Source organism: Malania oleifera, chromosome 12 (genome assembly GCF_029873635.1).
Source record: "Malania oleifera isolate guangnan ecotype guangnan chromosome 12, ASM2987363v1, whole genome shotgun sequence".
NCBI lineage: Eukaryota > Viridiplantae > Streptophyta > Magnoliopsida > Santalales > Ximeniaceae > Malania > Malania oleifera.
In genome coordinates, this window is record NC_080428.1 from 11,213,132 (window position 1) to 11,237,252 (window position 24,121).

Here is a 24,121-nt window from a genome sequence, read left to right on the forward strand (position 1 = left end):
CTTAAGCCTTTTGGGCTTTCTCATAAACCTAAAATCATCCCAACCCCTATCAACCTCCTCGCTCCATGTAACCCTAAACCAAAGCGTGAAGAGACTTATGATCAAGCATCATATTCTCAAACCTAAAATGAGAAGGACCCACCTAACCTTCCAAGTCTAAAAATATAGGAAAATGATCTAACAGTGGTCTACATAAAATCATTTGAGTTGGATTTAGAAATTCATCTTCCCACTCTCCACAAAACAAGAACATAAGCAAATGACTAGAAACCAATTCCCACCCAATCACCAAGAACATTAAGCATTATCAAACTGAAAATCTCTTAACCTGCACTCCCTAATAAACCTATCAAAATTGCTCATACTAGAAGAGATCTCTCCCTTTCTTCTCCCTAAGGGAGCCTTAAAAAAAACCTACCACTAAACCCTACCACTAATATCTAAAAAAATCAAGGGAAAAAAACCACTAGGCTAACAATGTGGCAAATGGAACAAGTCTCCCACATCATCAAAACCACCCCCAGCTGCCCCTAGAAAAGGAAAAAACTCCCACCCCTTAAACCTCCCCTTCCAAATACTCCTAACCACCCCCCATCCACCTTCTCAAGTATAGTTTCCTAAATAAACTAATTATCTTCATAGATTAACTAGTTTACCCCCTTTATCTTCATAATTTAACTTTCATACCCATCCCCTCAAGGAATTCTTGCTGGTCACAATTGTCCATCTCAACAATCCCCACCCCCACCCCCCAAAAAAAAAGTGTCAATAGCTATGATTTCTCTCTCTTTAGATTCCTGCCTTTGGCACTGTTAAAGCTTGATATACATTGTTGGCCCACAACCTAATAGCTTAAGTTTTTAAATAAAGTGGAAACTTAACATGATATCAGAGCTAGTTACTAGGAGGTCCTAAGTACTAGTCTTGTTGCCCGCACTTATTGTGTGGAATTTAAAAAATTTATTGTGTTCCCTATCATGGGTTATTTATCGTGTGTTTATCTCTCCACATGTTGTCAAGCTGCACATGTGGGGAGAATTAAAGCTTGATATACATTGTTGGCCCACAACCTAATAGCTTAAGCTTTTAGGTAAAGTGGTAATCTAACAAGCACAAATTAATATCAGTAATTTCCAGCATATAAAGAAAGTGTAAGATACCTTTATGAGAATTTAATCCCTCTTATTCTCCTTTTTCGATTCACTCACAGTATAAGGTAAAATACCTTTAGGAGAATTTAATCCCTTTTATTTCCTATTTCAATTCACTCATGCATTACCCACATGTTTTAAGGAGGCAGACGCATTAAAGGCAGCAGTAGGTCAACATTCCAATTGTGAATTAAAGGCTAAGACCCCCCTCAATGACATTTTCTATTTGGCCATCTATATTATTCAAAAGGAGAACACCAATCTAAGCTTCTTCGGAGGAACTTCTAGGTCCATCATCCCCCACTTCCTCCTGCCCAAACAAAATAAATTTCCCAAGGTCATTGCGCAATCTGTAGATTCTGGATATGCTTTCTAAGAAGATATTAAAGACTGACACTCATCCTCTATTCCATTTTCTGCCATCAATTGGTCCAGTAGTATATCCTTACCCCATGTTTGAAGAGGCCTTGGATTTGGATCTGTATTGAATTTGGATAAGATGTTATACAAGATTGTATTAAAATTTGTCCAAATCCATCCAAATCCAAATCCAAGGTCCGAAGTCCATGCTCCCAAACGCAGCATTACTGTTTTCACTTAAGCTGCCCATCTCATTGTATGATTCTAACACCCTTTTGTCATTGCATCCCCCAAAATCTGAGACATGGCTACATGAGACTCTCGTGGCAGATGATAATGATCATAACTCGCTGAACTGAGGGCAATCTGTTTGCCTTGAAGACCTAGTTAACTTCTTGTACCATCAGAAACCATAAATTCCTTTGAACTACCATCATCACTGCAAATCACAAGTCCACCCAAATTCTTATTCTCCCCTTTGTCAAAACCCTACTCCCCTTGCAATTTCTATGCAAAATGAGCCCGACAAAATCATTTGCCTTTTTTCTGTTTTAGAGCCCTTAACTTTTTACCATTCCAATTAGGACCAAGACATAAAACCCCTTATCTCTTTGAATTTAAATCCCACCATATCCTTCCCTATCTACAATTCTCCCCTTCAAATCAAAACTCCTTCCTGCAATCTCCCCTGAAATCTCACAACCCCAACGAACCACCATTCACACTTGCTCACACACTGGAAACCTTGAAGCTTTTGCTGGATGTTTTTTCCACTCGTCACAGCTGCCAATGTTTCTCAAGCCACAATCACAGCAGAACCCTCCCCTTGGTTTCTCATCAACTCCCCTCCCGTGCAAGTGGAAATAGATCTCAAAGCTATATGAAAATTCCACCAACCTGCCAGTTCTTTTTCTTCTAGAATTCTAACAGAATCAGTCACTCCTATTTCCTTCACTTTTTCCAGATGCAAGAAACAGCGCCAGTGGTTGAACAACAATTCAAAACTAACAAAAAGCCACTGACCTGCCACTTCTTTTCCTTCTAGAATTCTAACAGAATCAGCCACTCCTATTTCCTTCACTTTTTCCAGACGCAAGAAACAACCCCGGTGGTTGAACAACAATTCGAAACTAACAAAAAGCCACCTTCATTCCACAAATTACTACTCCCCCCCCACCCCCACACAAGAACACTTCACTAATTCACAAGGTCCAAACCAAAATGCATCCATTCAAATTAGCAACCATTTAAGTTCCTTTCCATCCAAAAACAAGTAAGATGTATGACTTCTTAAAACTCCAATATAGGAATAAAAATAGAGACTTCATTCAATTTATCTAAATTAAAAATCTTCCTTTCCGCCTTCAAATAATCATGAAAACCCATATTAACACAATCGTGATAGAGGACTCGCACCATAGTTCCTTCTTTGTCAATTAGATACCCTTCTGAGGAATTAATTCCCAAACCATTGCAATTAGATTAGTTAGGGGAGCTAACACAATATGCTGAAAACAAGGGTGTTTCCGATTCGTTCATCATGTGTCAGCCTCTCTAGCCTCGCTATTGTCTGTCCTAACAACAACCTCATTATGTTTGTTATCCATGAAAGGATTGTCAAGCTATTGTTAATATTTAATTTTGAAGCCATCCCAAATGATCTAACAACTTAATTGTTAAACCTAAGAATCAATTGTTCTAACTAGGGAATAAGAAGGATATTTTTTTTCAAACAAGGATTTATTTTAAGACAACAAAAGATCCATTGGAGACTAAAAAGTACAAAAGATATGGAGGATAAGTCATCCTTGCAAATCAACTAACTACAATAAAGCCACCTTACAATCCATTTGAAATCGATCAGCAAAATCCCCCCTCCCCCAGGGAAAAATCCCAAATGAGTGGGCCTAGAAAGAAGCAAGAAAATTAACTCTATCTGCAAAAATGGAGACGTCTGATCCTTGAACTTGCATTTCTCTTGAGCCATAGAGTCCAGAAAATGGCATACACTGTACAAGTCCATAAAGCCCTCCCTTTCTACTTTTCCCAAAACCCCAAAATATCACTAGCAAGAAATCAAAAGGTCTAGCCACACAGCATTGAAGGAAAAGGTGCATTTTAGTCTCATTTGACTCGTGGTACAACATATGCAAGCCAAGGACTTGTAAGGCCTCCCTACCAGTAGCAAGTCATTCATGTTAATCCTATTGAGAGGTAGAGTTGAGATGAAAGCCCAAATCTTGAAAGGAATCTGTGCCTTCCAAACAACTTGATTCAAAGGAAACGGTCTAGAAGTTGAAGGCTTCAAAAGATGAGCAAAGAAAGTATTAGAAGAAAAGGACCTTGAAGAATTCCCTAGCCAAACCCGAGCATCTGCTCTCATATTAGGAGCAAGAGTACAACATGCTCAGTAAAGAAGTAAGATCATCAACCTCTCTTCCATGAAGACTCCTTAAGAAATGGAAGTCCTAAGAAAATTGAACGGAAGGAAAAAAAAAAATTGAAATTGGTGCATTATGAATAGATAATCTAAAAAAGAAAGGCACTAATAGCTACAGCAGAACCTCTATCACCAAAATATCCTCCTGAAACTGATTTCTATTACGAATTGAAATTGGTGCATTATGAATAGATAATCAAGAAAGGGAAGGCATCAACAGCTCCAGTAGAACCTCTCCCACCCAAATATCCTCCGACAACTGAATTCTATTACCATTAGCCAATTTGAAACAAGTTAAGAGGAAAGAAGACACCAGCAACCTGGGAACAAACTTCCAAGGAGACAAGTGAGGAACATTGTCACATCCTTTAGCATCCAATCCAATCCAATGAATTCCATACTTCTAATAACCTGCTGCAATAGAGAAATAACCTCTAGGGGGAACCTCCATAAACGATTTCCATTTAAGGAGATGCTTTTAGATACCACGTGACCAAGCCCCAACAACCCCCTCCCCCCCCCCCCCCCCAAAAAAAATATATTAGCTCACCCTACCACATCGCATTGTATTACACCCTAAAATGAATGGGGTGAGAGAAAATAGTCACACATATAGTTAAATCTTGCACAAGTGAAGTCATGCTTTTTATAGAAAATGAAGAAATTCATCGATAGGTTAAAAATATACAAACAGGAGAATAAGACATCTCCTTAACAAAATTTGGGTCAATCCAAATAAAAAACAAAGAAACCAAAAAAAAAAATTCAGTGCGCATTAACAATTCATCAAAAAATGCCAATCACGCTGAATGTTCAAAAAGCCACCCCCTTAAAGTTCCCATGACCCACACACCAAAGAGAAACCAAATAATGAATCTTCTCCCAAACCAGCAGAAGCGACAACTTCTTCCCTGAGAAATACTCGCATTATATTCCATCCACAGCCCCCAAAATACTGCAAAGAAAGCACACTTCCATAACGCTGCCCTTACCTTTTTCCTACCAAAACCCACAAAAGAAACTGCCAGAAAATCCTCCAGTGTCTCTGGACAAACCCAACATTCTCCAAAATAACCAAATAACTTGTTCCATACCCTCCAGGAAAAATTGCAATGCACAAAAAGAGGCGATACAGATTCTGAACAGTTGAAGCAAAGCACACAAATATCTGGAAATAGAGCCTTCATGCACAAGTGAAGTCATAAACATTACACTCTGAATGAAACACTTTATGATTGAACTAACATGTAATACTAGACCTGGCAATGGATCAGATATGGACCAGATTCAGTGTGCTCCAAACCCAATCTGACAAGGTTTATATGCAATATGTACAGATAATCTAATGGATCCAGAATTCAACTCAGATGAGTACCAGGCATCCAGTCCAATAATCTGACCCAATACGAAAAGTACAATGAAAAGTTAAAATTCCGTGTAACCATTGTCTGGTTGATTAAATGTACAATCCAATATATATTTGTATGCACTATATGCATCATATTTTGTCACTAGGTTTCCTTGTCCTATTGTCAAATCTAGTTTGTAAGTGTACGGATTTATCATATTCAGAGGGTCAAAAGATTATCAAACTAGATGACTTCTACCATGGTATGATACCAGAATCTAATTGGATTCATATTAAAATCCTATCCATTCATAGGCACATGAACAACCATCCTGCCAACTGTAGCCTTCTAGTAAGTGTCAACCTTGATACCTGTTGTGATATATGGCTCATATAAGTGAGTGGAAGGCATGCACAAAGAGAAAACATGGTGAAAATCAAGATGCTAGTGTCACTAGGGGAACCCGCTACCGTCGACAGTTTGGCTCAGCTACAAACCGTCGACAGTTTGGCTCGGGTTACCAGCGCAGATTTTCAAATTTTGAATAAGGACGTTAATTTGGTTGGGTTTTGGAGGGAGAACCTCCGGGAATTTTATATATACATTGTGTATGATGTATTTGTACATGGTTGATGTATTGTTCATGTCCTTTGGACAAGAAAATAGTGAAATCGTTTCCATTTGCTCCCTTGGATGTAGGCATTACCGAACCACGTAATTTCTTGTATATTTGTTGTTATTGCTTTCATATAATTTCTGTGGATTGTTTTTGTATAGTTTACCATTGAGTGTTGCGTTTGTTTGATCCTATATTCCGCTGTGCAAATTCAATTTCCACAACAATTGGTATTAGAGCATTGTTGTAATGGCCTCTGAAACTGCTTCTACAAAATTTGATGTTTTCAAATTTGATGGAACCGGAAACTTCAGTTCATGGAAGAGAAGGGTGAAGGATTTGTTAGTGCAGCAAGGTATGGTGAAGGCTTTATACAGTTTTCAACCGAAAAGCATTGATGAAGCAAGTTGGAATAAATTGAAGGCAAAGACAGTGTCAACCATCCGACTTTGTTAGGTTGATGATGTGTTGTATCACGTCATGGATGAGGATTCTCCGCCAGTAGTTTGGCAGAAACTGGAAAGCCGGTATATCTAAGTCTTTATCGAACAAGTTATTTCTTAAGCAAAGATTGTATTGCCTTAAGATGGTGGAGGGTTCGGATTTGAACCAACACATCAACGCATTCAGATTGTAAGTGATTTGATGCGTGTTGATGTGAAGTTCGAGGAGGAAGACAAGGTGCTGATGCCATTGAATTCCCTACCTGCGTCTCACACATATGAGAATTTGGTTACTACTCTAACATGGGGCAAAGGAAGCCTAAACTTGGAAGAGGTAACAAGCGCATTACTCGGTTTTCATCAAAGAAAAATTGCTAGCAATGAAATTTCACATGGTGAAGGGCTTGTAGTGAAGAGTAACCAGAAACGTAGGAGAAGTAAGTCCCGGAGCGGATATCGGATGCAGTCCAGGAAGAAGGGCATAAGGTGTTTTAGGTGCGGTAAAATTGGGCACATAAAATCGGAATGTCTGGAATGGAAGAAAGGGAACGCTGAAAATCAAGAGGGTTCGGCAAAATATGCAAATGTAGTGGAAGGAGACTCGGGGAACAGTGATGGTAATATGCTATTTGTTTCATCGGGTTCAGAAGGCCTCAGGAATTCTTGGATCCTAGATTCCGGATGTTCTTATCACATGACACCATATAGAAATTGGTTCAACGCCTACAGGTCAGTTAATTCTGGTTATATTCAAATGGGAAATGATGTTATTTGCAAAATAATTGGGATAGGAAATATCAGAATTAAGATGTATGATGGTGTTGTGAGAAATTTATGTGATGTAAGGCATGTACCGAATTTACAGAAGAATGTGATTTCATTGGGCACTTTAGATAGTAACGGGTATAATTACAAGTCTGAACGTGGGATAATGAAAGTGTGTGAAGGCATCTTAATAGTGATGAAAGGACGAAAGTTAGCAAGAAATATCTATGCACTGCAGGGTATCATAGTTGTACGTGGAGCTGCAACTGTAAAATCTGAGTCAGATGTTCTGTGACATATGCAGTTACGTATATGGATGACTACATTTATTCAAATGTTTGGGGACCGATGAAGATAGCATCACGGGGTGGACACATGTATTTCATGGATTTATCACGAAGGGTCTTAGTGTATCTCATACAGCACAAGTCAGAAATGTTTGTCAAGTTTAACTTGTGACTGAGGTGGAAAACCATATCAAGAGAGAGATCCTCAGGTCGGACATTGGGACTGAGTATGCTTGTTTTGTTCAAGGAGTTTTGTGAGCATGGCAAGTTGTATGCAGGGCTTGCAAGGAACTTCTTGGTGAAGTCAATGAGTATGGTGTGTTTCTCGTTTAACCGATCACCAAAGGTATCACTAGATGGGAGAATTGCAAGAGAATTGTGGGTAGGTTTTGCAGTAGACTACTCTGGTTTGAATGGACGTCCACAGGTGCACGTTTCTAGTCAGGTGAGATATAGGTTTGGTGTAATGTTTAGACAATACATCTTTTTGGGGCATAAGAAAGGTGGGTTCAAGTTGGGTGATCCAAGGACAAATAAGGTGGTGATCAGTGGAGACATGGTTTTTGGTGAGAAAGTCATGGTGCAACGTACTCAGGTAAAGGAAGAGAAACAGATACCAGAAAACTGCAGCAGCAACAATGAACATGTGATACAGGTGGAGTTACAGACTTAGAGCAGAGATGACATTGTTCATAATGCAAGGAGTTATAACTCATAATACCAGCAAGAAAACAACGGGTCCGAATGCACCATCAAGCCACCACTCATGTATAAATTTGATGTTCGGGTGTTTTATGCATTCATTTCTACCAGCAAGGCTCCTACTATTTTTCAAGATGCGGTGCATAGCAAAGAGAAAAATAGATCGATGAGTGCTATGGTGGAGGAGATGAAGTTATTATATATAAACCTGGTGTGGGTGGTTGGTGGAACTTCCAGGATGGAAGAGGGTGATAGGGTGCAAGGGAGTGATGTATCTGTTGTTTGTGGATAACATATTGTTTGCTGGGAAGGCTTTGACTGAGGCTAATCAGTAGGAAACTCTGTTGAAAGTTTTTGACATAAAGGTTTTGGGTACGGCCAAGAAGAGTATGGTTTGAAGATTTGCAAAGACAGAGCTGCAAGGAGATTGGTATTATCTCAGGGTGGCTTTGTGGACAGAGCTGCAGGGCGATTGGGTTTATCTCATGGGTGGCTTTGTGGACAGAATTGCAGGGAAATTTTGTTTGTCATCTCAGCGAAGTTTTGTGGAGAATCAATGTAAATTATCTACCACTCGGTACCCAAGGACGGACGGTGATGTTTGGGATATGTCAAAGGTCCCCTATGCTGGTGCAATGGGGTGTTTCGGCAGACAACAGAGTGGTCCGTCAGTTGTGAGATTTATTGTTGCAGACTATGCAAAGGACTTCGATGATAGAAGGTTTACAACGGGGTTTATGTTTACTGTTGTGGGAAGGCCTCCTTGTTGGAATTCCATGGTATAGTCTCTGAGTATAACATCTACAACTAAATCGGGGTACATGGCAGAAGCCGAAGCTGCCACGAACAAGTTCAAGCGTTGCTTGGACTTGGTTTTTGTCTCCAGTTGCTAGAAGGGAGACGATCCCAACCTAATGTCCCAATATCAAGGTGGAGCAGTGGGTTCATGATTTCGGTTTTCTCCTAAGGGGTGTATATTCGCCAAGGTGGAGATTGTTGTGATATGTGGCTCATATAAGTGAGTGAAAGGCATGCACAAAGAGAAAACATAGTAAAAATCAGGATGCTGGTGTCAATAGGCGAAACTGTCGACGGTAGCCCCATAATCGTCGACGGTATGTCTACAAACCGTTGACAGTTTCGCTCGGGTTACCAGCGCAGATTTTCAAATTTTGAATAAGGACGTTAATTTGGTTGGGTTTTGGAGGGAGAACATCCAGGAACTTTATATATACGTTGTGTATGATGTATTTGTACATGATTGATGAATTGTTCATGTCCTTTGGACAAGAAGATAGTGAAATCATTGCCGCTTGCTCCCGTGGATGTAGGCATCAGCAAACCACGTAATTTCTTGTGTATTTTTTGTTATTGCTCTCATATAATTGTTGTGGATTTGTTTCTGTATAGTTTACCATTGAGTGCTGCATTTGTTTGATCCTTTATTCCGCTATGCAAATTCAATTTCCACAACAATATCTAATTACAATATTCACATAAACTGAAATAAAGACCAAAGCCGAATTGCCTAAATCATTAGAACCAAAAAGCAACTAGCTTCAGATCCAACAAATCTATCTTCTAGTACTTGCTTCACAGCAGCGAGGACATAGTGCAAGTCCAAAAGACAGAAAACTTCCCCTCATCTTCTCAAATATTCTGTTAAACTCCTAAAAATGAATAGAAACGAATATAGGTTCCTTGAGCATAGCAAACAACTAGCTCAAATCTTTTCTTCCTACATAGTTCTACCAACTTTCTTCATGAGTTTTGAAGTTGTCAAATTCAGTTGACCCTTTCCAACTCTGATTTTACCTCCACAATGCTGCAGGTCTGCAGCAAAATGAATGAACAAAAGTTTTCAAACCAAAATGCTTTCAAACTATCCTCAAAAATAAAGAAAGCTATTTTCAACGTTTTCTATTACCATCGTAATGTGTCAACCAGCAACCACATATTCTTCAGTTCATAATGAAGATACTCAACTCTTCTCTTCCTATGTTAGGAATGAGTTTGGAACTCATCAAATTCAGTTAATATTTTCCAAATCTGATCTTTCCACCATGATGCTGCAGGCCCGCAGCAAAATAGAATTTTCAAACCAAAATGCTTACATACTAGCCAAAAGATTAAGAAAGCTCTTTTGAAAACTTTTAATAACCATTGTAATGTGTCTGCAGCATGATCGAGTTTTTTTTTTATAGAAAAATAAATCCATTGATAGATTAAGATTGTACAAACAGGAGAATAAGGCATCTCCTTAACAAATTCTGGGTTACCCCAGAAAAAGCAAAAAAGAAAAACCAAAAAGCACAAAAAATAACCCAGAATGATCAGCATGCTTTAACAAGTCAACAAGGAATGCCAGTCACACTGAATATCCAAAACACACCCCCTTGAAGTTCCCATTATCCACCCACCAAAGAGAAGCCAAATGATGAATCATCTCCCAAACTGACAGAAATAACTTCTTCCCTGAGAAAATACGTGCATTTCATTCCGTCCACAAGCCCAAAATACTGCAAAGAAAGCACACTTCCATAACACTTTTCCTTCCTTTTTTCTACCAAAACTGACAAAAGAAATTGCCAAAAACTCCTCAACTGTCTTGAACAAACCAAACATTCTCCAAAATAAATTGAATAACATGTTCCATACTCCCCAGGCAAAACCACAATGCATGAAAAGATGTGAAGCAGATTCTGAGCAGTTAATAAAAAGCACACATACATCTGGAGAGAGAGCCTTCAAAGGCATCCTGATCTATAAGACCGAAACAAGTTATTCGTGTTGATCCTATTAAGCACGACTACCTAGAGAAAATCTTTGATTTTAAGGGGGACTTTGGCCTTCCAAAGAGTTCTATAGAGAGGAAGAAAAAATCAGTATCAATCGAGAACTCAAAAGATTTGCAGGTATAAAACCATGAGGGATCCAAAGACAAAGATCAACTATCAGCTCCCAAAGAGACCCGACAGTTATTCAACAACACTAACAAAGATTATGACTCTTCTATCCCCCTATCATTCAAGGATCTCCGAAAGCGAAAATCCCAAGAAGGTAAAGGACCACCCAGGTCCACAATAAAAGATCTGGATCCATTCTGTCCTGAGCTCAACGAAAGAGGCGAGCAAAAGAGGCGGACAAAACAACATTCCCTAACCAAAGGTCTTTTTGAAAAAGAATGTTGCAACCCCTACCCAGAAAAAATATAGTATGGCGAATAAAGAGTAAATAAATCTGAGAAATTGGTTTCCATGAACCTTCCAAAGAACATCTAGAACCCAAATCAGTATCTCACCCATTCTCATCAAGTCTAATCTTGCTTTTAACAATTCTATGCCACAAGGAAGAATCTTCTAGCAGGAAACATTTGACCAAAAGAGACAAATTTTTTGACACCAAATTTCCAAGACCCAAACCGCCTTCAAATTTAGACCTACAAACCACCTCCACCTCGCCAAATCGCCCCTAAAGACCCCCCCTACCTCTGACCACAGGATATCTCTTATAATTCTCCCAATCTTGCCAGCAACCCCCGGAGGAATTTTGAAAATAGAAAGAAAACAAAAAGCAGCTTAAGATTTTGATACAATGTATGTCAATCTTAAGCTCAAGTGGTAATCTAACATGGTATTAGAGCCAGTAACCAAGAGGTCCTGTGTTCTACTCTTGTTGCCCGTGTTTATTGTGTGGTGTTTTAAAATTTATTGAATGCCCTTATCGTGTGTTATTTGCCATGTTTTCATCCCTCCACGTGCAGGGGAGTGTTAAATCTTGACATTAGAGGTGTACTCGGTTTTTTCGGTTCAGTTTTGTCCAAAACTGAACACTGAACCGAAACATATTGGTTCCCATATTTAAAAACCATTACTGAACCATAAACCGACGGTTTGGTTTAAAAAAATGAATGGTTCCTCAGTCCGGTTTTCGGTTAGTAGCCAAACTGAACCTCACCAAAATATTGTTACTTAAAAGCCCATTCAAAATTGTCAAATAGGCTTTAATTTGAGTGGGCCAAGCATGAGTATCTTTTTTCCAGCAGCCCAAATGGAATGGATATGAGGGAAAGGAGGCATGCTTTTATAAGTGGAGAAGGTTCCCTCAAAGTAGTTGGCAGCCGATGTGGGACATGGGAATCAAGGGGGTGAATGATGAAGGGTGAAGGCTGGGACTGGGCAATGGCTGGGCTTGGGGGGGTGTGAGAGTGAGAGCGAGGGTGCAGTGTGTGCCTCTCAGCATGCTACCAGCCTACCATGTTTAGTTTATTACAACCTGGGGCTGGGCAATTGGGGGGTGGGGGGAGGGGGGGTTGTTGTTTGAGAGGGAGAGTGAGGGTGCTGTGTGAGTGAGGGTGCTGTGTGTGCCTTTCTGCATGCTACCATGAATCATGGTCCATGATTACAACCAAGTCTAATCCCAGATCGGTAATACATGGGAGAAAACCTATCATCCTCATACATAAGTGGTTCTAATCCCTCCATCTCTTCTGCCATAATTAAATATTTGTGTACATAATTATAATGAATAAAGTTCATTAAATAATCAGGGATTGTACAATTAATATATTAAGAGTTATAAATTGGGCAAAATTTTTTAGATATATATAATTCGATTTTTTTGGTTTTTTCAGTTTGGTTTTTCTCTGTATAACCGGAACCAAAACCGAAAATCAATTTTTTAAAATTGGAAAACCGAAACCGAAAAACCAAACTGAAATGTTAAACGGTTCAGTTTTGGTTCAGTTTTCGGTCTTTTGGTAATTTTTGTACACCCCTACTTGACATAAATTGTTGGCCCATAACCCAACAACTTAAGCTTTTAGGTAAAATGGTAATCTAATAGATACATAAAAAATAAATCAAAATAAATCAAAACAGCACAGCCAACCAATCACATTGCAAATCAGAAAACAATAACCTTTTGAAACACCTAGCTACAAAAACCCACAAGGAGGCAAAGCACTAAAGCCTGTCCCAAAGCATAGCTGAAGACATCTTCTTCCCTGCAACCTTTTGAAACACCTAGCTACAAAAACCCACAAGGAGGCAAAGCACTAAAGCCTGTCCCAAAGCATAACTGAAGACATCTTCTTCCCTGCAAAAATACAAGCATTTTGTTCAAACCAAATCCCCCTCAAACTGCAAAATTGCACACCTCCACGAGGCCAAAGCATCCTTACCCCTTCCAAAACCCAAAAAAATGGATAACCAACAAATCTCCACCGACTCTAAACACACACAATTCTCTCCAAATAAACCAAAAAGGTTGCTTCACACTGTTAAGATTTCATTAAAATGAATGACCTAACATGAAGATAGGTCACTTCCTCTATTTATAATCCAAATGAAATACATTCTAATGACAATAATACCCTTACTAACTCTCACTAATTAACATACTAACACAAAACAAAAATAATACTAAAAGACATATATAACCTCTAACACCACTACCCTCCCCCCCCTCTTCTCAAGTTGGAGCATAAATATATGATCCTAGCTTGTTACAAATGAATTTAACGCGAGCAGCCCCCAGCGCTTTGGTAAACAAATCTGCAAGTTGCATCTCCAACTTCACATAAGCGGTTGTAATGAGCTTCTGCACAAGTTTCTCCCGAACAAAGTGGCAATCAACTTCAATGTGCTTCGTCCGCTAAAAAAAAACAGGGTTGGAGGCAATATGAAGAGCAGCTTCATTATCACACATCAACTTCATAGGATAAGAATGAGAAAATCCCAATTCTTCCAACATGTTCTTCAACCAGACAAGTTCACAAGCAATGTGAGCCATAGCTCTATATTCTGATTTAGCACTTGACCTTGCCACCATAGTTTGTTTCTTACTCTTCCAAGAAATCAAATTACCACCAATCAAGATACAATACCCGGTTGTAGATCTCTAATCGGAAGGCAATCCAGTCCAATCTACATCTATATATCCATGGATATAAGTGTGACCCTGATCACGACATAAAGACCTCTCCCAGGTGCACCTTTGAGCTCAAGATGGGAATTACTACATTCCAATGAGTTGTCCTTGGAGAATCTAGAAATTGACTCACAACATTTGTTACAAAAGATATATCCAACCAAGTAATTGTGAGATAATTCAACTTTCCAACAAGTCTCCGATATTGTCTAGGATTACGTAGCAAATCACCCATATCCAACATCAGAACCATCAGGGTTGACTTTCACGGTGTAAACCCAACGACAACCAACCACAAACTTGTCAGGAGGAAGAGGTACCAAGTCCCAAGTACCATTGTCATGTAAAGCATTCATCTCTTCAACCATAGCATCCCTCCACCTAGAATGGGCTAAGGCTTCCAAAATAGATTTAGGAGGGGTAGTAGATGATAGAGCATTAACAAAACAATAATAGGAAGGTGATAAGGAATCATAAGAAACATAGTTGGAAATGGGGTGTTGACTACATGTGTGTTTACCTTTCCGAACAGCTATAGGAGGATCAACATCATGGGAAGTATGATCATCAAATGAAAAAACTGAAGGCGTGGTAGTAGAAGCTATAAAGGACTCTCTTCCTTGGAGCCACCTTCATGAATACACCTACAAATTAGGATGATCAAGATGATGAGAAGGACTCAAACTACATGGAGACTGAGATGGTTGGTTAGGCAAGGGCAGCAACGTAGAATCTGGAAGATTAGGCAAATGAAGAGACTCATTAAGCTTAGAAGTGCTCAGTGACCAGTTGTAGTAAGGTGTAGACTCAAAAAACATAGCATTGGCAGAAACAAAGAGGCGATGCAGCACAGGACTATAACAATCCCTTAGTATATGAGTAGCCCAAAAAGGCACATTTTGTAGCACAAGGATCCAACTTATCCACCCCAGGAGTTAGTTTATGAACAAAGGACACACCCAAATATACGAGGAGTAAAAGAAATAAAGGTGAATTAGGAAAGAGAATGGAGTAGGGAACTTTACCACTAAGAATAGAGGATGACATTCTATTGATCAAATAACAAGCAGTACGTAGAGCATCACTCCAAAACACTGTAGGTACATGCATTTGATAAAGTAAGGTGTGAATGATTCTAAGAAGATGTCTATTTTTCCGCTCTGCAACCCTATTTTGTTGAGGAGTGTGGCCACAGGATGATTGATGAACAATATCAAACTGAGTCATATAAGTAGTGAATTGTGCACTGCTAACCCTTTAGCATTATCACTTCGAAGTATTCAAACTAGTAAACCAAATTGAGTCTTTACTTCATAACAAAAGGCACAAAATACATGAAATAACTCGAAACAATCTTTTATTAAATATAACCAAGTCATTCTTGAATAATCATCCAAGTCTATGACCTGTGATATGATCAGTGGCAGCAGAGTCTATGACCAAAGGACTAGGACAAGAAGTACTGGATGATAGGCATACTGTGTGATTATCTATTTGGGCAAGAAACGCAATGGGAAGAGAAGCTTGTTGTGACGCTTGATACTATTGAAACTTGGAATACTCTTCCTTTGACATAGATATAGTACGTTGCCCCCCACTCGATGAGGAGTCGGTGATGGCTGCATTGGCTGCCCCCAAGGGTGTAAAGTCAGTGGTGGCTTCATTGGCAACACGTGAAGGTATGCTATGAAGATCCCAACACTGCTCAATAGCAAGATTATTCTGTCCAGAAAGAGTGCACTTGCGAGGAGTACCTTTGCCTTGTCCGTCTCTACCGTTACGGCCACTCAAACCAGCGCGTAACTTTTGTGGTTGTTTGGTAGAGAACTAGAATCACCCTTTGTAGCAAAGGCTGTCCTCTCAAAGCCAGATTCAAGAGCATAAGAATGTGTGCAAAAGGAAGCACAAAGGACATGAGAATAAACATCGGCAAATGATGGCAACTCGGCACTACTGAGTATCTGGGACCGAACTGCCTCAAACTCATGTCTCAAGCCTGCTAGAACACGAAGAATTGTCATCTACTCCCTCTGCTTCTGCATCTCATGAACATTTGTAGTTATGGGTTGCACGATTTTAAGCTCCTCATGAATACGCTTCATCTCTCCAAAACAATCCGCAATACTCCTATCTCCTTGTTGTAACTAAAAGTACTGCTGGGATAAATCATACATACGCATAATGTTACTATGGTATAGAAGTTTGACATAATCCCAATTCTCCTTGCACGTAACTAGATGCATACACATCTGTGCAATTTGTGGCTTCATCAAATTCCATAAAAGGGAAACAATCAAGGCACCTTCCTGGACCCACACATCTTTTCTCTTCTCACCAAAAGAATCAAATTGGACCAAGAGGTCAGATTTCTCTAATCCTGCTAAATAAATCCAAACAGCTTTAGACCATTAAACATAGTTCCTTCTATCCAACTTTCGAGTCATTATTTGTGGCAAAGATGTAGGAAACAATTTTTTGGGATTCAAAGATTCCATCCTAACATTCACAAATTTAGCAACTACACCAAAAACAAGAAGAACAATCAATAATCGAGACAATCACAAACTATGTGAAGCACTGACAGAACCACCAACGAGGTCAACAACTCGTCGATGGATATAGCACTGCCACAGCCTCACAACTGAACATATGAACGCTGCCATAGCTCCAAAAACCTCACAAAGAAACCTTCACAAACCCTGAAAAGAAATTAACAGAAAACCGCGAGTGCATGGTCAAAAAAGGTTGAATTTTTTAGCAAACAACTGGCCTAACAGCTTGATAATATAGTCTAAGAAGGAATAAGAGCATGACAGAGGAAAAAGAACGAAAAAAAAAAAAGTGGCTGGAACTTCACTCACACGCCAGCACATGAGTTCGGCCCTGCCGGTATTTGGCCAGCTCATGGGGGAGCGTGGGGTGTCCTCTGGCGATGGGGTTTTGTTGGGGGGGAGGGGGGGTCTGTTTATGGGTGTATGGTTCGTTTTGTGAAATAATATGGGATGGTGGTGGATTTGGAAAGGACAGCCGCAGGAATGATGTTTTCCAGCGCGACGGCTGAGAGGAATAGGGTTTAGGTTGGATCACATTCTGATACCATGTTAATATTTGATTAAAATGAATGGCCTAACTTAAAGATAAGGCACTTCCTCTATTTATAATACAAATTAAATACATTCTAATGACAATAATACCCTTAGAAACTCTCACTAATTAACATATGAACATACTCAAGAATAATAATACTAAAAGACATATATAACCTCTAACACACACCCTCCAAGAAAAGGAGCAATGCATGAAAAGGTGAGAAGTAGATTCTGAATTTTGAAAACAAATAGGACAAACATCCAGCAATAAAGCCTTCAAGGCCTCCTACTTTGCCACAGATTGTTAGTGTTAACTCTATTAAGAACAACCAACCAAATAAAAGCCTTAATCTTAGGTGACTTTAGCCTTTCGATCTACGAAGCAGAAAAGACAAGATTTTATTGGTTAGGTGCTCAAAAAGGATTTACAAAAATACTGCTAGAAGATCAAGAATCCAGGAACAACAGTATCTCCTTTGGGAAAGGAGCCTACCGTCCAACAAACTTAATAAGGAGGCAAGCTCCAAAACCTCCCCATCATTAAGAGCCCTATGCAAATGGAAATCCCAATAGACGCCCCATTAGAAATAAAGAAAGAAGAAATTGATTCATTGTGCAAAGAGGTTAATCTAAAGTCTAAACAAATGGGAAAAGATTAACAAAGTAAAGAGCCACCCACCCAAATGCCTTCTCAAAACCAAATAAAATTTGTACAAGGAATAAAAAGAGGATGTAAGTGTGAAATACCCTTCTCCAAGGACTATGACAAGAACATCTTAAACCCAAATTAGCATCCCACCTATTATCCTGTGGGCTAAATGTACTCTTAATAACTTTGTGCCAAAGGGAGGACTCCTCTAAGGGAAATCACCATAACCATTTACCCATTAAAGCAGTGTTCTTAGACACCAACTAACCAAATGATCTTTATTCTCCCCCACCGCAGACCTAATAAAGTCTCTCATGATCTTCTCAATACTATTGGTACCCTCACAGGTATTCTAACGAGAGATAAGAAATAATTAAAAATGCTAGCAAGGAACCCTTGAACTAGTGCAATATGCCCACCTAGAGAAAATAAAGAACCCTTCCACCCATCCAACCAGTTACACACCTTCTCCACCACAGGATTCCAAAATCCAAGTGATCTAGGATTACCACCTAGAGGGACACCTAATAACTTAGAGGCCAATCAAGAGTAACACAACCAACTAAAGAGGACAATTCCAGAGATCTAGAAAAGACTTCTGAAAAAATAAAAAATAAAAAGTTGAGAGATGTGAGATAACACATGCTTTAAAAGGACAAAATAACAGATGCTATAAAAGCACAACAATATATAAAGTGAGAAGAAAAACCTGAAGTATGGCATCAACTTCACGAATATTTGATAAGAATTTATTACCCAGCCCCTGCAATGTATGTTTTTAATAAGAGAAAATTAATAATAATTTTCACACCTAACAAGTGACAAGCTGAATTCAATAAAATATCGCAAACAGGCTACAACTAGTTGAGATTCTAATTACATAAAGAAATGAAGATGCTATAAGAAAAATAACGATTGTCACCTCCCCTTGGCTGGCACCCTTCACAAGCCCAGCAATGTCTACAAATTCTATAGATGCTGGGACCACTCGTTGAGATTTACTAAGACTAGAAAGTACATGGAGACGTGGATCCGGAACTGCAACAACCCCAACATTTGGCTCTATGGTACAAAAGGGGAAATTAGCAGCTTGGGCTTTTCCATTTTCAACCTACAAGATAAACTATATATATAAATAAATTCCAGACAGTCCTTGTATGGAAACATCAATCTTGAATCCAAACTCCAACAACATGGTTAATAAAATTTTAAGACAACACAAACTCCACCCCCACCCCCCCCCCCCCCAAAAAAAAAAAATGTAGCACTATATAGCAACCAACTGTCATGAATAAAAGAGTCATTGATATAGATCATAGTAATTGATATAATAGGTTGGTTTTTTTTTTTTTTTTGGCCAGCAGGAGGCTTTTTTATTTAGGAAAATCAACTAATTTTAGGGGGCTTTTAATAATATCAATTATTTAAAAGGATCAATCAAGGGTCACCATGAGGCTTGCCTCAAGGCAAGGCATGCCTAAAACGCCTTGAGGCTCAATTCCAAAATGCCAAATCCCGAAAAAGCTAATGCATTACACACTAAGGCTTACAAATTAGTACAAAAAGGCATACCTTTTACGCCTTTTTAGTTGAGGCTTATGCATTTTGGGTGTGTGATTCTCAAGTTTGATTTGGCTATTAAATTTTATATGTGTATATATAAAAGGATATCATCATATGACTTGATTTCTAGAATTCTTGAACATCAACCTTTCCAAAATAATTCAGAGTTGTATCTTAGATCTTGAAAATGTCATAACTTGAACTTTGTAATGTTATAGTTATCTCTTGTCATGATTTATGTGATGAATTCAAGTTAGCAATTTTTGAATATTCAACAAGTAGTTTGCAAATTATACTTGATTTTCTTACATTATATTTGAAATTTTCATTTTTTTTATTTATTTGTAAAATATATGTAATTTATTGACATATTTTTATATAAAAATAAAATTCTCTAAACGCTTACGCTTCAACTCCTTTAGGCTTTACACCTGGCCTCATAAGGATTAGAATGCCTCACCTTATGCCTTCACCTTTTAAAACATTGAGTAAAATTAAGGGTTAAGAGCTGAACACAGAATCCAAATCTGATTCTGTGAACCATTTCTGAAATTTAAATTGAACCCATCACCAAATCTAAATACTAAATTACTTTTAGTGCTTGGTCTCTAATATCTAAATATGCATTGCCAGAGAGCAGAATTGTTTGGTAAAAAAATTGTAATACATGTAAACTTTTCTAGCCATGTATTTATTTAAAATCATCATCATGATGCCCACACACACAAGAAAAAGCCAAGAAACAATTCTTCTTTAGCTTTCTTGTCAAAAAGTGGATTTTTCCACTAGTAATTGCAAGTCAAAAGCCAACCTAACCAGCTGGCCAGATTGGGATAGCCCATCCAATCCTCATCATCAAGCCCACATGGGTTTTTGCCCTAGAAATTGCAAATCACACACACACATGAATTAATTCCAACCGCCATGGATCTGATAATTACATTTTATTGCTAACAAAAAAATTTTGAAAAAATGAATTATCAAAATGCTCATGCACTCTACAGATTTCAATAAGCCACAAACAGTTTAATAAAATTTTTAAAAACAAATAAGGAACAAACACTGAACATTGGCTTTACAAATTTTCAACAGCTAAGTCCTCATCATATAGTGTGCACAACAGGGAATCATGCAGCTCCTTCACGGTACAAATCCAATATGTGGTACATCAGACCCAACTAAAAGGCTCCTAGTGCAAAACCATGGTCATCCATTATCCTAATAGCTATTATGAAGTGTTAACCCCTGAGGTTCATCAACTTGGTTTGATGATAACATACTATTTGGAATAATGGATTTGTTGTTAAGTTGCGTTTAAACAGGTTTGAAGCCATTAGAGTTGGAGAATTGAGAGAACTCGAAGATCTTGTTCTTGTATATTTATACTTGTTTTCCACTCAAATGTATTGAGTTGTATTTTATGTAAATCTCTTAGAATACACTAATCATGGCACAAAAGGACCTAAACAGAAAAATACAAGCTAAATGGAGACTTTCAGGCATTCAGCCTAGGGCAGTCAACTAGCCCATACAGCACAGTCAACTGGCCTTGGCAGAGAGGATGAGCGCTCGACTGCCCCACTTTAGCAGTTCAAACAACCTTGGCAGAAAGCTTGGATGGTTGACTAGCCCAAGTGAGTGGTCGACCGGCCCAAGTGAGTGGTCAACCAGTCTTGCTTTCCAGAGATACCAACAATCAGTTCAAAACTTTAACAACTAGTGTCAGATCGATCAGCCTCACCAATGGACTAACTCCAACGGACATAAAACAACTAGTTTGACTCCAAACATTATAAATATGCCTTCTAAAGCCCAAGGAACATAAGAGAAGCAATCTATTTTGAATTATAAAAAGCTTAAAGATTCTCCTCTCTCTCAATCTTTATGTGCTAAAATTTGCTCATTCTAGAGAGAAGTCTCAAAATTCATGTGTCATAATCTTTGATTATCTTTTGAGAGTTATTTTTGGGCTTCAACCTGTAAATCATTCCTTGTGAGGAAAATTTGTTTTGTATTCAATTCTTGTAATTTGGTGTCCTTGCCTCGTGTCCTTGCCTCCATCAAAGCAAGGGATGTATTGTTGTCCTTGCCTCCGTTAAAGCAAGGGGATTAGTGGAACCTTAAGATGGTTGGCCTTGAGCAAGTAGATGTAGGTGGGAATAGCCGAACCACTATAAAAAGTGTTTGCATCTCTCTTCCCTACGCTCTTTATTTTAATTGCTTTAATATTTGTGTGATTTACTTGCATTGATTGAAATCGATTTAAATTTTGTAATCAAACAATTAGTTTTATTAAACCAAATTCAAACCCCACCCACTTGGGCCAACAATTGCTATCACAGTAAAGGCTCTTCTTCCAAATTTTCAGACTTAACCGTCTTTGAGTGATCCATGGGAACCATCAACGTTGACATTGAGGGATTCTCCAACACTAAACCACCATTCTTTAATTGAAATATTTTTTTCTTTTTAGAAAACAAGAATGTATGAATGCATTCAAACTCTTCATTATGAAATATGAAACATTATCCAATATGGATACACTCAGCCAACTATGGTGAATAATGCTATGACAAAGCCAAAACCTAAAAGCTTGTGAGAAAATAAATGAAAATAATTTGCACACCACTAAACAAGGGTTATGCACAAACTATATTGTGTCTAATACTGTGATGAATTTAATAGAATATCTACTTGTAATACGAATAAACAATTTTGGTCAAAAAAGGTTAGATTTTTTTAGCAAAAAACAAGCCCAACAGCTTAATAATATTGTCTAAAGAAGGAATCAGAAGATGGCGGAAGAAAAAGAAAAAGAAAAAGGTGGCCGAAAACTCACTCACGCGCTGACATGTGGGGTCGGCACTACCAGAAATTGGCCAATGCGTGGTAGCATGTGGGAGCTTTTCCGGCGATGGGGTTTTGTGGAGTTGGGCTTCAAAGGGTTCTGTGTTTGGGTATATGGTTGTTTTTGTGAAATAATGAGGGGTGGAGGTAGACCTGAGAAGGACAGCAGCAGGAATGGCTTTTCCGGCAATGGCTGAGAAGAATAGGGTTTAGGTTGGATCATGCTCTGATACCATGTTCAAATTCTGATTAAAATGAATTACTTAACTTGAAGATAGGTCTCTTCCTCTATTTATAATAAAAATTAAATACATTCTAATGACAATAATACCATTACTAACTCTCACTAATTAACATACTAACGCACTTAATAATAATAATACTAAAAGATATAAATAACCCCTAACACTCCCCTACCCACTTAGTCTCTTGAAGGTAGATTACGTCAATTTTTTCTTCTGATCATTGTAGCTTTTCAATTTCTCTAACTTTCTCCCCTACCCACTTAGTCTCTTGAAGGTAGATTACATTAATTATTTCTTCTAATCATTGTGTCCACTATCGTCACGCTTTTTCCTATAAGTGTCTCTATTTTCCAAGTTGCTAATCTAGTCCTAGTTTCTTGTACTAACTTCTTACCCCTCTCCCGTCTAGAATGGCCAAGCCTAACCTACCCCTGTCCATATTTTGCTACACTCGGGTGGTATAAGTGCAACAAGTCACCCATCAAGGATGCCCCAATGAATATTTGATAAGGATTCATACCATACAGATCTGACAAGTTTTACACTAACTATCAGCTACCTAATGCAACCCTACTCCTTTATCTGGACTTGGAACCGGCTGTGTGTAGATTGCACCAATAAATACCCCTAACTCCATGTTATTTCCATCTACATCTACAACTGCAAGATCAACTCACGCAATTTAAGTGTGCGCATGTGTTGAAAGTGTTCCAATAAAAGTATTATACAACTAAGGTATTTCACATTTGTGTGGAGAAGGGAGTGGTGTAAGGCAAGAACTAGGCTTGTTGTAGCATGGAAGCAGCAACCGCGACATATTTTTCTGCGGCAAATATACAGCAAAAGACGATGTGACATGCATTGCCTTGTGTCACAATCCAACTATTTTCACACCCTTGTGAAGGGCCGTGCAACGCTAGCTAAAACACTCTTGCTTAACTAGCCAGCCTATTGTTACCAACATTCATCCACGGAGCACTTTCATTAACATTCATTCAAATAGCAGCGGAAACAGTAACCAATTCATGAAAGCCGTGGCAAGCAAGCAGTAAACATTGAAGCAAACGTAATTCATTAACAACACCTCCGTTGACATGGTGTGTTTAGTGAGGGAAGCAAGTAGGCTAAACACGTTGACAATAGCTAGTGAGTTTCACAATGACTGATGAACACTCATCCTCCCCTAAAGAGGTTTTAATGTAATTATCATCCTGGCACTAGGAAACATCAAAATAACCGAGGAGTCATACTGCCTTATTTGGCATACAGAGACTACTAGCAGAAAATAACTTTACACTAGTATATACATGATGGAAACCCATCCCAAGCACACGAGATAAGCGGTCACAGGCAAGCATAATGCCCTGAACAAGGTTAGCTCGTGACATTCTCCCCCACTTATGCGGTCGACGTCCTCGTAGACTTTAGCAGTAGGTACACTTCAAGTGTGTCCACGAACGGTTGAATATCTTCCGCAAAAATCCAACTGATTTCTTTGTCATCAAGGCATTTCCACTGCACTAGGAACTTCTGCTGCTTCTTCCTTGAGGATAGGAACTTTTTATTTGCAAGGATCTCTTCAACTTCATATCTGTCAGGTTGCAATATCTTCAACTCTGCTTTGTTCGGCTGACTTCTACTCAAGTCATTGGTGTTGGCATTGAACAGCTTGAGGCAGCTGACA

The 24,121-nt window shown here is 38.7% G+C and overlaps 1 protein-coding gene across 3 annotated transcripts in view; it reads right to left on the bottom strand.

The window, feature by feature from the left end:
* The window catches only part of LOC131144401 (uncharacterized), a 41,505-nt gene that overhangs the window by 12,143 nt on the left and 5,241 nt on the right, over nt 1-24,121 (bottom strand). For all 3 annotated transcript variants that reach the window (XM_058093036.1, XM_058093034.1, XM_058093037.1), the window contains exons 2-3: nt 18,705-18,893; nt 18,492-18,545 (exon numbers count right to left, since the gene is read on the bottom strand). In XM_058093036.1, the coding sequence (XP_057949019.1) occupies nt 18,492-18,545; nt 18,705-18,893 (243 nt within the window). The remainder of the gene's footprint in view (nt 1-18,491; nt 18,546-18,704; nt 18,894-24,121) is intronic.